The 16173-nt window shown below is 34.6% G+C and overlaps 1 protein-coding gene across 1 annotated transcript in view; it reads right to left on the bottom strand.

The window, feature by feature from the left end:
- The window catches only part of glu (structural maintenance of chromosomes 4-like protein gluon), a 384191-nt gene that overhangs the window by 350671 nt on the left and 17347 nt on the right, over positions 1 to 16173 (bottom strand). Inside the window, exon 3 of the mRNA XM_090413308.1 lies at positions 9355 to 9497. Coding sequence (XP_090269434.1) covers positions 9355 to 9497 — 143 coding nt within the window. The remainder of the gene's footprint in view (positions 1 to 9354; positions 9498 to 16173) is intronic.

Here is a 16173-nt window from a genome sequence, read left to right as displayed (position 1 = left end):
GTAGAGGAAGAGGATATTGAAGAATTATTGGAGATGCATGACCGAGAACTGACTACTGACGAGCTAAAAGAACTTTTCAAGCAGCAATGTGAAGAACAGGAAATGGAAATTTCATCTGAAGATGAGGATGGAGAGAAAGAACAAATTACAACTGCTGAAATCAAAAATGTTTTGGAAAAGTGGGAGGAAGTTCAAAATGTTGCTATGAAATGGAATCCAAACAAATCTGAGGTTATCAGAACTGCAGATCGATTTAATGAAAGGTCCATGCAGCTTTACAGAAACATTTTAAAAAAGAGGCAGAAGCAAACAACCCTAGACATGTTTTTCACAGGTCCATTTGTCAAAAAACTCCGAAGCAAGCCCAATTGTCCTTCTGGTGAAGATTGATAATTAAAAACTGTTTTCATGAACAATTCATCTTGTTAATGTTAATTTTTTTTGTAGCAAATACATATACTGTATAATAAATAAATGATATTTACCATATTTTTATGACATTTTAAATGAGTTTTATCTGCATTTTTAATATGTACTATGGTTGTGGGGAGAAGCCGGAATATATATATATCTACACACACACTAGGGGGGCTCATCCCTCTGCCTACGGTGCCCAATCCCCCGAGTTCCAGACTGGAAGGCCAGTTCTCCTTGAATTCTGATGACTCAAAAGGTAGGTTCTGCCCCCTGACATCCACCCCCCCCCCCAAGTTCCAGACTAGTAGGCCGGATCTCTTTGAATTCTGATGACTGGAATTTTGAAAACTCAAAAGGGGAAGGGTTCCGTCCTCCTGGCGCCCCTCCCCGAGTTCCGGACTGGTAGGCCAGTTCTCCTTGAATTCCGATGACTCAAAAGGGGGGGTTCAAAAAGCATACATGGTTTAGTGAGCTCAACTTGTATATGAAATTTTGCAATTTTTTTCTTATTTTGGAGAATATTTCTAATTTCATTTGTTTAGAAATATGTTCAACTATTCTAATTCCTGAGAATCTAGAATGCAATGATAATCCTAGATCAATACCATTTTTATTTTGCAGCTCGATTAAATCTGGTAAATCAGACATTGGTCGGTTTCTCTTCATCAAACTATAAATAGAATTAAAAATTTTTGAAGTTATCAAAATTTCTTTTTCATTTAGTTTGTCAATTACATTTGGTAATATAGATTTGCTACATTCTTCGTTTATTTTTATGATTTTATTATAACCAAATGGTTCATTATGTTTGAATAACTGTTTATGCAAAGATGAGGTTCTTGAGTCTGTAGTATTTTGATTCGGTTCTATTTTCATTTCTACCCATTTCTTTGATAGGTGACAAATTTTCTTCTCCTTCAACACCTAAGTTTTTATATTCTGAGCAAATACGACATCCTAATTTACCATTTTTAACTTCTAACCACTTATACTGGGTTTTGAAATATGATGCTTGCTTCTCGTTCCAGCAATCAGATAAATGATTTTCTTTTTCTCCTCCAACGTGTTGCATATTCATTGAATCAATGTGCATATTATCTTCAACTTCATTTTCAACTGCAGTAGAATCAGCAGAATAACTTATTATTTTTTCTTTCCCAAAAAAATTTAATAAATTTGACTGTCTTTTCATGTTTCACGGGTAAAAATACTTTTACAATTATAAAAATAAAATTTGCTGAATATACAGTTTTTAAATTTATTATTATTTTTAAATTTTAAACACAAACAATTGTTATACATCAGTGTACTAACGAACACATGCTATTTTTTAACGAACTACATTCTATTTTTAAGTATATTCTTTATATAGACTGCATCTTCAGCATTCTGTGAAATTAAGACCTTAGTTCTTATTTTTCTATTCTTGAAAAAGTTTCATCATGTGTTTCCCTGGATGAGATGATCAGGTTCTGCAATTCAGTTTCAGTCATTCATTCTTGTTTTTAAACTCCTTCCCAGCATCTGTAAACTGTTTGATTCTTTAAAAACTTTAACACACAATTTTCTTTTCAATGGGATGATCATTCTTATTCTACTCCTCCACCAGATTGTGTTCACTTTCTATTTTAATTTCCTCTACAATATCACTCTGAAGATATCACTCCAACAATAATGAAGTCAATATAACTTGTCTTATTTCTTGTGTATTTATGTTTAAACAGTGTTAGCAGTGACTAAGCTATTTCCCAAGCACTAATCTAGCAGATACTTATTATTTTTATCTCCATGTTTTCTCTCAATTTTCCTAACACAATGTCTAGGATTCAATGGAGAAAAATTGTAGATAGGAAGTTAGTAATGATGTAAATTTTTCAAGTAGTACTATCATATCCTGTACAGCCCTTGAGAGTACATGGCAGGAATTTGATGATGATACCCTCTCTCGTGAATTAGAAAAATTCCTCTACTTTTTTCTTTTTTTTTTTGTTTTTAATTCCTCTACTTCTTTCCAGCTAAAACTTTCATGGGACCAAAGCAGAAATTATACACACTGCCCAATTTCAAATGTACCCAAATCATCTTACCTGAAACCGAGGTCCACTGAAGACGTTTACCTTGGGTTTGTGTTAAATGCTATAGTTATTACTCCCTTCCTTTCTTTCTTCATCCACAGTGCCTGAAAAGAATATCTTGTAATTATTAATTAAAAGGATCTCACATTGGTTAGAAGAATGTCTTCTCAGTATCAATAACATCAATTATGCTGACCTGGTATATCTGTAATTCTTTTAGCCTCACCTCTTTTCCACTGATGCTTATTATTGATGGTATTTATCTTCAATTCTGTCAGGTTGTTCTAGAAGCTGATTTTTCAGTGTTTGCACTGGCTCCCTGACAAAAGGAGCAGAAACCTCAGGTAACCAAACAAAACACCACCCAGCATCATGTGTGCATAGTTTCAGTCAATACAGATATACTTTGGTCAGCTGAGTCCCAAATTGCCAACTGTTCATCCTGGTTTTTTCATCATCCAAGTGGATAGCTAATGGAGAAAACCACAGAAAGGTGACAAATGGACATAATGTCAGAAGTCCCAATTTGTATATGTCTTACAGGCCAAAGCTACATAACTGGGAAACCTTCCAGTTATGTTTGCTTTGACCCATATGCACCCTTAAAACATACCTCAAACCATTAATTATTACCACTGGCTTAGCCTGAACAAAGAACACATTGATTATTACAACTGGCTTAGACTGAACACAGAACATGATAAAAGAAGAGTCTACAGATTCTTGCTGAAATCACCATATTCTTAATGGCATAACAAAATGAACCCGAATTCATCAGACCATGACATTCACAAATCAAATCCCACTATACAAAATTCAAGTTCAATTATAAGAGGAATGTATTGATCTCTAATTAGTGACAAACAGACATAGGGTCAGAAGTCCCAATTCATATATGCCTTATAGATCAAAGTTATAAAACTGGGAAACTCCTCCCAGAAATGTCAACTTTGACTCCTATGTACCCTTAAAACATACCTCAAGCAATTAATTATTACCACTGGCTTAGACGGAACATAGAACATGTTCCTACGTAATACAGTCCTACAGTTATATAACAATATAACTGTATTATTATTGCAGAATAATACAGTGGCATTACTGTATGAAAATTGTGAAACTACTTCAGAGGTTTTAAATAAATTTCTTCATCATCATCATCAAATTCCTGCGATGTACCCTCAAGGGGGTACAGGATATGACAGTACTACATGAAAAAAATTAAATCATTACTAACTTCCTATCTACAATTTTCCTCCAAATCAGTCTGTTACTTGTCAAGACTCCAACATTATCAGATCTTATATTTCTATCGTCTAAGGCACTTTGTCCCGTATCAATCCACCTATATCTTGGTCTTCCTCTGGGTCGTTTTGCTGCCAACCTGGCAGAGAACACTTGTTTTGCTAATCTTTCTTCGCCCATTCTGTTTAAGTGACCATACCATCTGAGATTAGCTCTACTAATGCATTCCTGGATGTTGACAATGTCAAGTTCTTTCCTAATATCCTCGTTTTTAATATGATATTGCCATTGATGCCATCTGTTCACGCCTATAATCTTTCTCACGACTCTCATATCTGCGGTCTCTAGTCTTTGGTCAAGTGTTTTACTTCTGCCCCAGCTCTCAGATCCATAAGTTAAAACTGGTTTGAATACAGTTAAAACTGTCTTGTATACAGCTAATTTAGTGACTAATTAGTGACTAATTCCTACTAATTTCTCTCTTATTCCATATGAATTTATTCAGTTGACTTCCTACCATACCAGCTTTGCTGATTCTGTTGTCTATTTCTATAATTAATTTACCATCTTCAGTAAAACTCGTGCCTAAATAGCTGAAATGTTTCACTTGTTCCACAGGTTCTCCATTCACAACACAGTTGATATTTTCAATGATTCTGCCTATTTTCATAGTCTTTGTCTTTTTATTGCTGACCTTCATACCATATCTATTACAACAGCTATTCAATTTAGTCAGAGAATCTTGCAAACTTGTAGCAGATTTATTTAGAAGTATAACATCATCAGCATAAAGCAATGAGAGAACATTCACATCTCCAATTTTGATATCATATTTAATACCACTTTCCTTCATAATGTGATCCATATAGATAATGAATAACAGAGGGGATAATGTACATCCTTGTCTCACACCAGATTTAACATTAAACCATCTTCCTGTACTTCCTTCAATTCTAACTGCTGACTTACAACTCAAATAAAGACTAAGTATTGCTTGATATAATGCCCCATTGACACCATATAACTGAAGCGTATTGAATAACTTCTCTCTTGGCACCTTGTCATATGCCTTTTCAAAATCGACAAAACTTAAATACAGATCTCTGTTATATTCCCATGCTTTCTCGACTATTTGTCGTAAAGTGAAGATCTGATCCTGACAGCCTCTATTTGGCCTGAATCCAGCTTGTTCTTCACCAAGCTTTTCTTCCACAATTCTTCTCAACCGTTTCTCAAGTATACTTGCATAGATCTTGCCAGGAACTCAGTAGGGAAATACCTTTGTAATTCTCACATTCAGTTTTATTTCCCTTTTTATATATGGGTACTATGAGAGCTCCACTCCAATCTTTGGGAATTCGTCCCTCTGTCCAGGTTTTCTGAACTATGCAGTGCAGCCACTGTAAGACTCTTATACCACCATACTTCAGCATTTCTGGTCATCTACTCCTGCTGTCTTTCCACATTTCAAGCCTTTGATGGCTTTTTCTACTTCAAGTATGGATATGTATTCCTGACTGCATGTCTGGTCAGTGTTTTTTACCACTGCGTTGTCATCACTGCTTGTTTTATTTAGCAGTTTTTCAAAGTAATTACTCCATGCTTCAAGGATATCTTTTTCTCCCATTTTCATGTCACCTTTATCATCTCTAACCCCTTTTACAGCACTCTTTCCTCCATTCCTAAGCTTCTTCAACACCCTCCAGAATATTTTGCCACCTTCTTGATATTTATTTTCTATATTCTTACCAAAGTCCTGCCATGACTTATGTTTAGCTAGTTTTACACAGTGTTTAGCATTCTTGCATTTGACTCTGTATTCTCTAAGAGCACAAGCTGACTTATTTTACAGGAACTTTTGATATACTTTCTTATTTTCCTTCACTGCCTCTTTAACTTCCTGTGTCCACCATGAAGTTCTAATTTTTCTATCCTTGCAGACAACCTGACCACATGGCTCTCTAGCTGAATCAATCAGGGCTTTCTTCAAGGCTTGCCACTGAATCACCAAGGTTTGATTCCTGTTCTCAAACTCTTTCATTTTTTCTTCAATAATCTTTGTGTATTTTAGTCTACAGTTCACATCTGAGATCTGCTCAACTTTTTCAAATCCCCTGTACACTCTGGTGTCCTGCACTAGGGAGAAAACATCACTATCAACAATAACATAGTCAATGAGACTTTTCTTATTCCTTGCCTCTTCTCTCATTGTGAATTTGTGCACATTTTCATGTTGGAACATGGCATTAGTAATAACCAGTCCATGTCCTGAGCAGAAATACAGGTGTTTGCCATTATTATTAGCTTTGCTCTTTTCTCAAAATTTTCCCAAAATATTTTTGTATGTCTCACAATCATTTCCTACTCTGCTATTTAGATCCCCAACAAGGACCAACTTTTCCTTTTTCATTGTGTCAGTTGCTTTTTCTAAAGCCTCAAAAAATTCCTCCACTTCTACCTTAGTAGAACCTTCTATGGGACCATAGGCACAAATTAGTCTCATTGTCCAGTTCCCCATTCTCACATTTGCCCACATTACTCTACTTGAGACTAACTGCCATTCAAGAAGATTAGCCTCGTATTTTGTGTTGAATACTATGGCTACTCCTTCTTTTCCTTGATTGTCATTGCCTGAATATAACATTTTGTATTTATTGCTCAGAAATGTCTCACTAGTTTTTGTCTTTTTTGTTTCAATCACCCCTATATGTCGATCTGGTACTTATCTAATTCTTCAGCTAGCTCCATTTCTTTTGCCATTCAGGCTTCTTATGTTGATAGTACCGATCTTTAACTCTGGTGATGTTGAGTTGGGGTTTGTTTTCAGATTTGTTCCAGTAGCTGACTTTTCGCTGTTTGCCCTGGTTCCCTGGCGAAAACAACGGGGGCCTTGTTTAACCGGGTGACGCCCCAGCCGGTATGAAATTTTGTCATATCGTACAATCATTTTTTATTTTGGTTTAACCAATAAGAATACAATTTGGTCGGCTAAATCCCAAATTGACAGCCCATCCTCGTTCGTTCAGTATCCAAGTAGATACCCAACAGGGTACACCACGAGAAGGTGAGGATTGGACATTAGGTCAGAAGCGCTGGTCAGTTCTCTGCATTCCTTTAAAGACTGTGTGGAGGTCTCCTCTAAGTTATACAGCTTTGACCCTTAAGCACCCCAAAATAAATTTCTTTGAAATATTAAAATCTTCATAAAATACACAACTTTAAGGCACTCTAAAATTTAAGAATCAAATACTGAAAAAATATGATTCTGAAATAATCTCAAAAATGTGAGCACCAAAAATAAACTGCTGTTAACTAACAATTTAGATTTTAATTTCAAAGCTGACACTTCAATTTTTATCCACCCTACAACACATTTGCAATAGAGTTACACATGGCCAATAGCAATAATAAAAAGATTACAATAACATATGGCATTAATATATTACATAAACTATAAAAGATTGCAAACAAAATAAAAGGAAAATAAAAATTAATCTGTAGTTTGCCTCAAATACAGAACAAATAATTATTGTAGTATACCTATATAGAAACTTCTCATTCTTATACCATGACAATATAAGACATTTCCAAACCACTCTGTATTTCTAATTCAATTGTCATGTGCTGTATTTATGCTTAGTGGATTTCAACAGATCTCCTATCATCATCTCTCTCAAGATATCATTAATTTGTCTTTAATGTCTCTGTTATTTTGGGGTAAATTGCTATGACATTAAGGACAAATTAATGATATCTAGAGAAATATGATGACAGGAGAACATGGTGTTCGTAATGACTAGTCCATGTCATGAACAGAAATATAGGTGGTATTTACCATTATTATTTGTTTGTTTTTTCATCCAAAATTTTCAAAAACATTTCTGTATGTGTCTGGTAATCATTTCCTAGTCTACTATTTAGATCTTCAACAAAAACACTTTTTCTTTGTGTAAACTGCCTTCTCTTATGCCTCGAAAAATTCCTCTCCAGTTCTTTCTTAGCAGAGCCTTATGTGGGACAATGGGATAAAAGCACAAATACAAGTTAATTTACAAGCTAGGTGAGTATTTTTTATTTGATGATTTTTATTACAATTCAAATTTTACATCAGTCTTTGCTGCTGATCAATAGGCATGCTTCTGATAATGTCAGAATCTCCTGGATCTGTGATGCTGAGAGCACATATTGAAGTATTTGCTACATGATGTTCCTCATTCTATGTTATTTCTCAAACAGTAACAGGCTCCAGTTTTTGCAAGCATAGCATAATACTCAATTTCACTTTTTCTTAGTTGTGGAGCATTATTACAAATTATCACTAATTTTGCATTTCCTTGCCTTAAGGTCTTCAAGATCTGTTTACAGTCTAGTACAAATTTGCCTAATTTCATTACCATAGCAAGTCAAGAGTTAATACTCTTGACTTGCTGTGGTAATTATTATTGCCAGAATAAAACATCTTGCTTATAAGAATCTCATCTGTTTTTGCCTTTTTTGTTTCGGTAACACTTATTACATTGATCTAACTTATCCAATTCTTCTGCTAGTTCAATTTCTTTTCCACTGATACTTTTTATGTTGAAGATGCTGATCCTGAACATTAATGTTAAGTTGGAATTTGTTCCAGTAGCTCATTCTTCACTGTTTGCCCTGGTTCCCTGATGCAAACAGCAGGGACCTTGTTTCACCAGGCGATTTTTCAGATGACATGAAATTCTGTAATTATTTTAATTATTTATTTTCTTAATTAGTTAAATTCTTTAATTTAAAATTAAATAATTAATTAAAATCATTTTCATTATTAATTTTATTTCAGTTTACACAAATAAAAATACAAGTTGGTCAGCTAAATCCCAAATTGCCAGCCCTTCATTCATTATACAGGCAGATACCTAGTAATGGAGCATACAATAAATAGGTGAGGATTAGGCATTAGGTCAGAAGCCCTAATCAGTCCTCTGCATTTCTGACAGATTTCACAGAAGTTTCCTCCCAGTTATCCAGCTTTGACCCTTGTGCAATCCTGTCAATATATATCAGTAGTGCTGCATGATTGCTGGGCTTATTGTTCCTTGAAAGTCGTTTTGATTCTTGCAACATATAGTTAGAGATGAGAAATGTTAGCATTTATAGCAATTCAAAGAATCTTTTGCACAGATGATTTCTAAACAAATTTTCTTAATGACCCTGTTTTATGTGCCTGTTTCCTCCTCTATTAAGCAATATTTTGTTTAGATGATTTTTTTTTTTTTTTTTTTGCAGATCAAACATTTTAGATATACTTGAAGGGAAGTACAATTTTAATAAGTTTCTAAGTCATAGGCTAATTTTGCACAGAAGCAAACATGCTTAGATTTTGCAATCCACATTTGCTCCAAGAGCTTCATGCTATAATTATATATAGCACAGGTTCTACTGCCATGGCAATAACACTCAGGATCTACTGCCACTATCTAAACTTTGGATTCACAGAGGGTAGTGTTTGGTTAGTCTATACAGGAAATGTAAATATATATATATATATATATATATATATATATATAAAACAGTTTACATATACATAATAATCTAAATGACAAAATTTAGTTTTCAGAGTGGCATAGCTGAAAAGGTTTACCTTATGAAAAGGTCCTAACACTTGCTTTCCAGCATAGGATTTAAAATTAAGATTTTCTATATGGGTTATTAAAAGTCTTGGTCCTGTGGGATCAAATGTGCAGGCTGGAGCTGGTGGAGGAGGTATATAAATATCACCAATCCCTGGAATAAGAAAGGATTTAAATTACATATATAGCAAACATGATCAATCAACAAACCAATATATCTATATTACTAGATGCATCTCTATAACTAAATATGCATATGCCTATATGATCCAGATTCTTATGGCATAAGAATATGCCAGAAAAGAATGTTAACAGTGCACAGGAGTGAGTTAGTCAAGTTAGATGGATAAACAGTACAAGACTAGGGCAAGAAAGATGAACAGCATGGTAAGGAAGGCAAAATTAGAATATGAAAAGAAATTAGTCAAGCAAGCCAAAGGGAATCCCAAAGAGTTCTTTTGCAATGTGGCAAGTAAAAGGAAGAATGACTATGGAAGGATGAGTACTGATGGTTGCAAAGTGACAGGAACAGATGAAATAGTTGAGTTACTGAGTGATGACCATTTTGCAAGGATCTATCATTCAAATCCAAGTGAGTCTTCAGCAAAGACAGAAAATTATATGAGAATAGATGAATTAGAAATACTTAGGTTATTGCAAAATCTCAATTCAAATACAACTGTGGGATTAGATGGGATATCAGCTTATGTATTACAAGAATATGAAAGGTAATTGGCAATGCCTCTGACTTGGTCATTTAACTTAAGGAAGTGATAGAAGTGCAAAAATAGTTGGCACATAAAGGAGGCTTCGATACCAGTAGCAAATTATAGGCAATCAATATCTAAAGAAGTGTTAAATTTTGGAAAAGTTAGTCAAAGAATTCATAAACAGGTGGATAAGAATATGAAAATCTAATGGTAACAGCACAGTTTGTAACAGGCAGATCATGCCTTAGTAACCACTTTTTATAATAGAGTGACAGCTGAGTTGGATAAAGGGAATGGCTACACGATGATACTGATGGATTTTGTAAAGATGGTTGACAGAATACCCACAAAATTTCAACAAACTGGGCATAATACTGTTTACAGTGAATCTACTGTTATTAGCAGAATAAAAGGACACACACACAGCTAATTCTCTTTTTACACGGCCTTTTCTTACATGATTTAGAAAACACAAGCAATTCTATTTTTACATAGCATATTTTGATTTTACACGGTTCAATTGGTGCTTATTTTTAAAATTTCTCTTTGAATTCAGTTTTGTTAAAAAGGATATTTCCATTATAATTTCCTAGAATAGTACATATGTACTAAAATTGGAATTGTGGGGAATCCCTTTGATGTTTTAAATATCAGGGATTACTCTAAGCTACAGAATGTAGACAATTGTGGGGACAACAAAAAAAATAAATTTTTGTAATCGCGATTCCCCAAAGTTAAGCCAACAGATGATCTATTATATTCACTTGCCGTTGGTTCCTGGAAGCAGAAGGGTAGTATACTGATTCCTCGAAGTTAAGTTGTTCCGTTACCAGAGGTCCACCTATATAGAGCTGCTTGGAAGGAGTTAAGCTGTTTGCTAAACAATCATTTCTTGTTTACAATTCGAAATGTTTAAAACCATTACTCATTAATCGATTGCAAAGACCAAAGGAGAATTAAAGGTGTGGATTTTAACACATTACCAGTGTGCTAGAAGGCAAACAAAAAAAGGTCGGGTTAGTGAATGGTTGTGAATCGGGTTAGTGAGTGAAATTTTTAATGAATGGTTCCATCATTGTTTTGCTCCAGAAGTTAAACACTATTTGACAGGGGGGGGGGGGGGGATCTGGACTTTAAAGTTTTATTGATTATAGACAATGCACCTGGCGATCCTGTTTTAAAACACCCGAATGTGGAATTATGTTTTCACCTAATACAACATCCTTAATACAACCACTAGACCAGGGTGTGATCACTATTTTCAAAACTTACTACATAAGAAGAACATTCCAATACATTTTGGATAAATTAGATAAGGATAATTTACTGACACTTATTGATGTATGGAAGAAATTTTCTATTTTGGATTGCATCAAACTTGCTAAGTTGGGGTTATCAGAATTGAAACCATCAACTTTAAATGCATGCTGGAAAGCTACTTAGCCAGAATGTGTGAAAAAGAAAAACTCCATACCTTTGCATACAACTGAATATTCCAATATCACATTCAGTTGGTGGCAGAGAAGGATTTGATGATTTTTTGTCTGCTGATATTGAAGAATTGATGGTTGACAAGGCTGTTAGTGATAATGATGAAATAATAGGAGCTGTCCTTGAGATTCCCAATGACAAAGAAAAAAAGTGATGATGATGAAGAGATTCCACTCACTGCAGGTGTAAAGAAGGGCTTCAGGCTAGTATATTGCAGTCATTTTCTTACACATGATCCAAATACTGAACAAATTGAATTTAAACATAAACTGAAGTCATGTATGGTGCAATATGAAAAATTATACAAAGATCTAATCAAAACAGGATTGCAACGATTAATTACAAAGTTTGTGGCAAACAAAAATTCAACCTTCAGAATTACTGAAAATTAGTGCTAATTTAGTTCTTTTTATTGAAGAAAACGTTTCACCATTGCAGTATGAGCAAGAAGGTCAAAGTGTTTCAAGTGATGGAAGTGATTTAATTCCATTATCACAAAAGAATGTGGCTGTCAGAAAGTGACGGCGAATAAAATTTAACTAATAACCATATGCATGGTATATTTGAACGTTTTTGAATTTCCATTTTATTAGTGACACACTGTGTTCTTTAAGAAAGATACATATGTATATACTGTACTTTAAATAAGTATTTAAAATAAAAAAAAAGCATTCCATTAAAATTAAATATTTTTATTCAATGATTTTCATATACAGATAATGCTCATATAATGCAGATGTTAGGTTGCATAGAAATGCTGTGTTATATAAATCGTGGTACGCAAGACTCACATCACATAGAAAAAGTAGGGTTATGTTCAGAAACTGTTTTTTTTTTTAAATTATATAAACAATAATGACATATCCAACAAAAAATATTTTTATTTAATTCAGGAAATTCATGTAAGTTAAGAAAACATATAAACTATGAAACAAATACATAGCATAAACTTATAAAAATTACAAATTGTACGTAAACTTCATTCAACATAATGCATAAATGTTTTAGGCAAAACAAAATAAAGTGCATAATCTGTCTTCAAAACTGACATTTCGTAGATGTCCTTTATTTACGAGTGGCTGGATGTCGTCATCACTTGAAATCTCTTGGACATCATTTGTATAATTCTCATTGTATGCATCAGGTGGTTTAGTTATCAATAAGTCAGTAATAAGATCTTGCTTACCACTATGCTGCAATTTTTTATTAAGTTCATAATATGGAGCTAAACAAATATCCAATTGTCTCGTGAATTTTCCAGCCCAATCCATTGAGGGATCATTATCTGTAAAATAGCTTCCTGACTTTTTTGCCAAGTCCAATCCTTCTGCTAATTTCTTTAAACTGAATTCTTTAACGGATTAATCAAAATCAGAATCTTCGGCAGAACTTTCCCTGCCATTTGGTTTGATGTCATCTATTAATTGTACCAGTTCCAACTCATTTAAATCTTATTCCCCATCAATTAATTCACTAATTTTGTTTTCACCCATATCGTAAAAGCCCTCTACACCAAAAATGTGTGTGACGTTTATTATACAACTTATCTCTTCATCCACTGGAGGTATGAAATTTTGTTCCAGAACAACTTCAGGCCATATTTTTTTCAGCAAGCATTCAGTGTAAAGGGTTGCAATTCCTTAGTGGACAGAGAAATAATTTTCACACAATTCAATATGGAAAACTCTTTCCACGCTTGATGCAGTGCCATTTCTGATTAGATTCCACTGTTTCCAAAATGAATTGGAATGTTCGATGAAATAATGACTTAAATGTTGATATTATTCCTTGGTCAAGTGGTTGAATAAGTGAAGTAGTATTAGGCAGAAAAAAAAGTTATTTTAATATTCAGATGACTTAAATTTGTTGGGTGGCCTAGTGCATTATCTTTTTCTTTTTTTTTTTATGTTGGGCCCATACACAGGAGGTTGATTGGTCAACCTATAGTACATTAGTACACGTAGTGGGTTGGGAAAGGAGGAATTTGTTTACATTTGATTTGAATGACTTTAAGTTGTAATCCTTGGGAAACACAGCAGGTGGGAGACTGTTCCACAGTGCAGCAGTTGCAGGGATGAAGGAAGAGGAAAAGAAACTTGTTCTGTTTGTTTTTAGGTGTACTGTGAAGGGATGTTGTGCAGCAGCTCCATGTGTTCCAATGAGCTTAGTACTGAGTGGGAATTATTGATGTTATTTCAGATGAGCATTTCCCATGGAAATATTTGAACAATAAACATATGCAGATCTGAAAACAAATCTGAAAGCACGACCCAACTCAACATCACCAGAGTTAAAGATCGGTACTATCAACATAAGAAGCCTGAATGGCAAAGAAATGGAGCTAGTTGAAGAATTAGATAAGTACCAGATCGACATAACAGGGGTGACTGAAACAAAAAAGACAAAAACTGGTGAGATCTTTCTGAGCAATAAATACAAAATGTTATATTCAGGAAATGACAATCAAGGAAAAGAAGGAGTAGTCATAGTATTCAACACAAAATATAAGGCTACTCTTCATGAATGGCAGGCAGTCTCAAGTAGAGTAATGTGGGCAAATATCAGAATGGGGAATTGGACAATGAGACTTATTTGTGCCTATTGTTCCACAGAAGTTTCTACTAAGGTAGAAGTGGAGGAATTTTTTGATGCTTTAGAAAAAGCAACTGACACGAAGAAAAAGGAAAAGTTGGTCCTTGTTGGGGATCTAAATAGCAGAGTAGGAAATGATTGTGAGACATACAAAAATATTTTGGGAAAATTTGGAGAAAAGAACAAAGCAAATAATAATGGCAAATACCTGTGGAATTTCTGCTCAGGACATGGACTGGTTAAACATAAAAATGCGCACAAATTCACAATGAGAGAAGACGCAAGGAATAAGAAAAGTCTTATTGACTATGTTATTGTTGATAGTAATGTTTTCTCCCTGGTGAAGGACACCAGAGTGTACAGAAGATTTGAAATTGGAAGCGATCACTATTTAATCTTGAGCAGGATAAAATTGAATTCCATATTGAAAAGAATAACATGTAAGAAAGTTTTAAAGCGAATAAAAGTTGAGCAGCTTTCAGATGTGAACTGTAGACTAAAATACACAGAGATTATTCAAGAAAAAATGAGAGTTTGAGAACAGGAACCAAACATTGGAGATTCAGTGGCAAGCCTTGAAGAAAATCCTGATTGATTCAGCCAGAGAGGCATGCGGTGAGGTTGTCTGCAAGGATAAAAAATTCAGAACTCCATGGTGGACACAGGAAGTTAAAGAGGCAGTGAAGGAAAAGAAAAAAGCATATCAAAACTTCCTGTCAAATAAGTCAGTTTTTGCTCTTAGAGAATACAGAGACAAATCTAAGAAAGCAAAAAACTGTGTACAACTAGCTAAAGAAAAGTCATGGGAGGACTTTGGCAAGAACATAGAAAATAAATATCAAGAAGGTGGTAAGATATTCTGGAGGTTGTTGAAGAAGCTTAGAAATGGAGGAAAGAGTGCTGTAAAAGATGTTAGAGATGATAAAGGTGACACGAAAACAGGAGAAAAAAGATATCCTTGAAGTATGGAGTAATTACTTCAAAAAATTGCTAAATTAAACAAGCAGTGATAGCACAGTGGCAAAAAACACTCAACAGGCATACAGTCAGGAATACATATCCATACTTGAAGTAGAAAAAGCCATCAAAGGCTTAAAATGTGGAAAGGCAGCTGGAGTAGATGATATTCGACCAGAAATGCTGAGGTATGGTGGTATAAGAGTCTTATAGTGGCTGCACTGCATAGTTCAGAAAGCCTGGATAGAGGGAAGAATTCCCGTTGATTGGAGTGGAGCACTCATAGTGCCCATATATAAAAAGGGAAATAAAACTAAATGTGAGAATTACAGAGATATTTTCCTACTGAGTGTTCCTGGCAAGATCTATGCAAGTATACTTGAGAAATGGTTGAGAAGAATTATAGAAGAAAAGCTTGGTGAAGAACAAACTGGATTCAGGTCAAATAGAGAGTGTCAGGATCAGATCTTCACTTTACAACAAACAGTTGAGAAAGCATGGGAATATAACAAAGATCTGTATTTAAGTTTTGTCGATCCGGAAAAGGCATATGACAAGGTGCCAAGAGAGAAGCTATTCAATAATTATAAAGGCTAATAATTATAAAGTGTTGTTTTATATCTTGTAATAATGTATAGCCCATGTGAGAGTTATTGCTAGGTTATTTGTAATTCCCAAATTAGCTGTCTAGTACTTTGCGAAATTCCGAAAAAAGTTTATGATAGTAATCCGGAATAATCACGTATAATCGGTACAAGTCGAGTGTAGCGATGGAAGTTATACCTATGCAGAAATATGACGTCAGAGCACCTACCTAGAATAATGTAACCAGACAGGTTAGCGAGAGTGTAGGATCACCCAAGGGGCATGAACGATGGGGTTCGTGGGTGAAAACCAGATTGAACAGAGAGCGCCCGAATAGGGCAAATAAAAGACGAAGCACGCTGTTTTAAGAGGCTTTTTGACCTTTTGATCTTGGGGGTGCCGGATTGGAGTTTTAGGGGGAGTTTGTTGCAGGATTCGTGAGGGAGCGGTGGGTCGGCTACGGTAATGATGGACGGCAGGTTCTTTTCTTGAGAA

Source organism: Typopeltis vanoorti, chromosome 24 (genome assembly GCF_054136105.1).
Source record: "Typopeltis vanoorti isolate ZY-2024b chromosome 24, IOZ_Tvanoo_1.0, whole genome shotgun sequence".
NCBI lineage: Eukaryota > Metazoa > Arthropoda > Arachnida > Uropygi > Thelyphonidae > Typopeltis > Typopeltis vanoorti.
The sequence above is the reverse complement of the archived record's forward strand: the minus strand, read 5'-3'. Positions and strand labels throughout refer to the sequence as shown.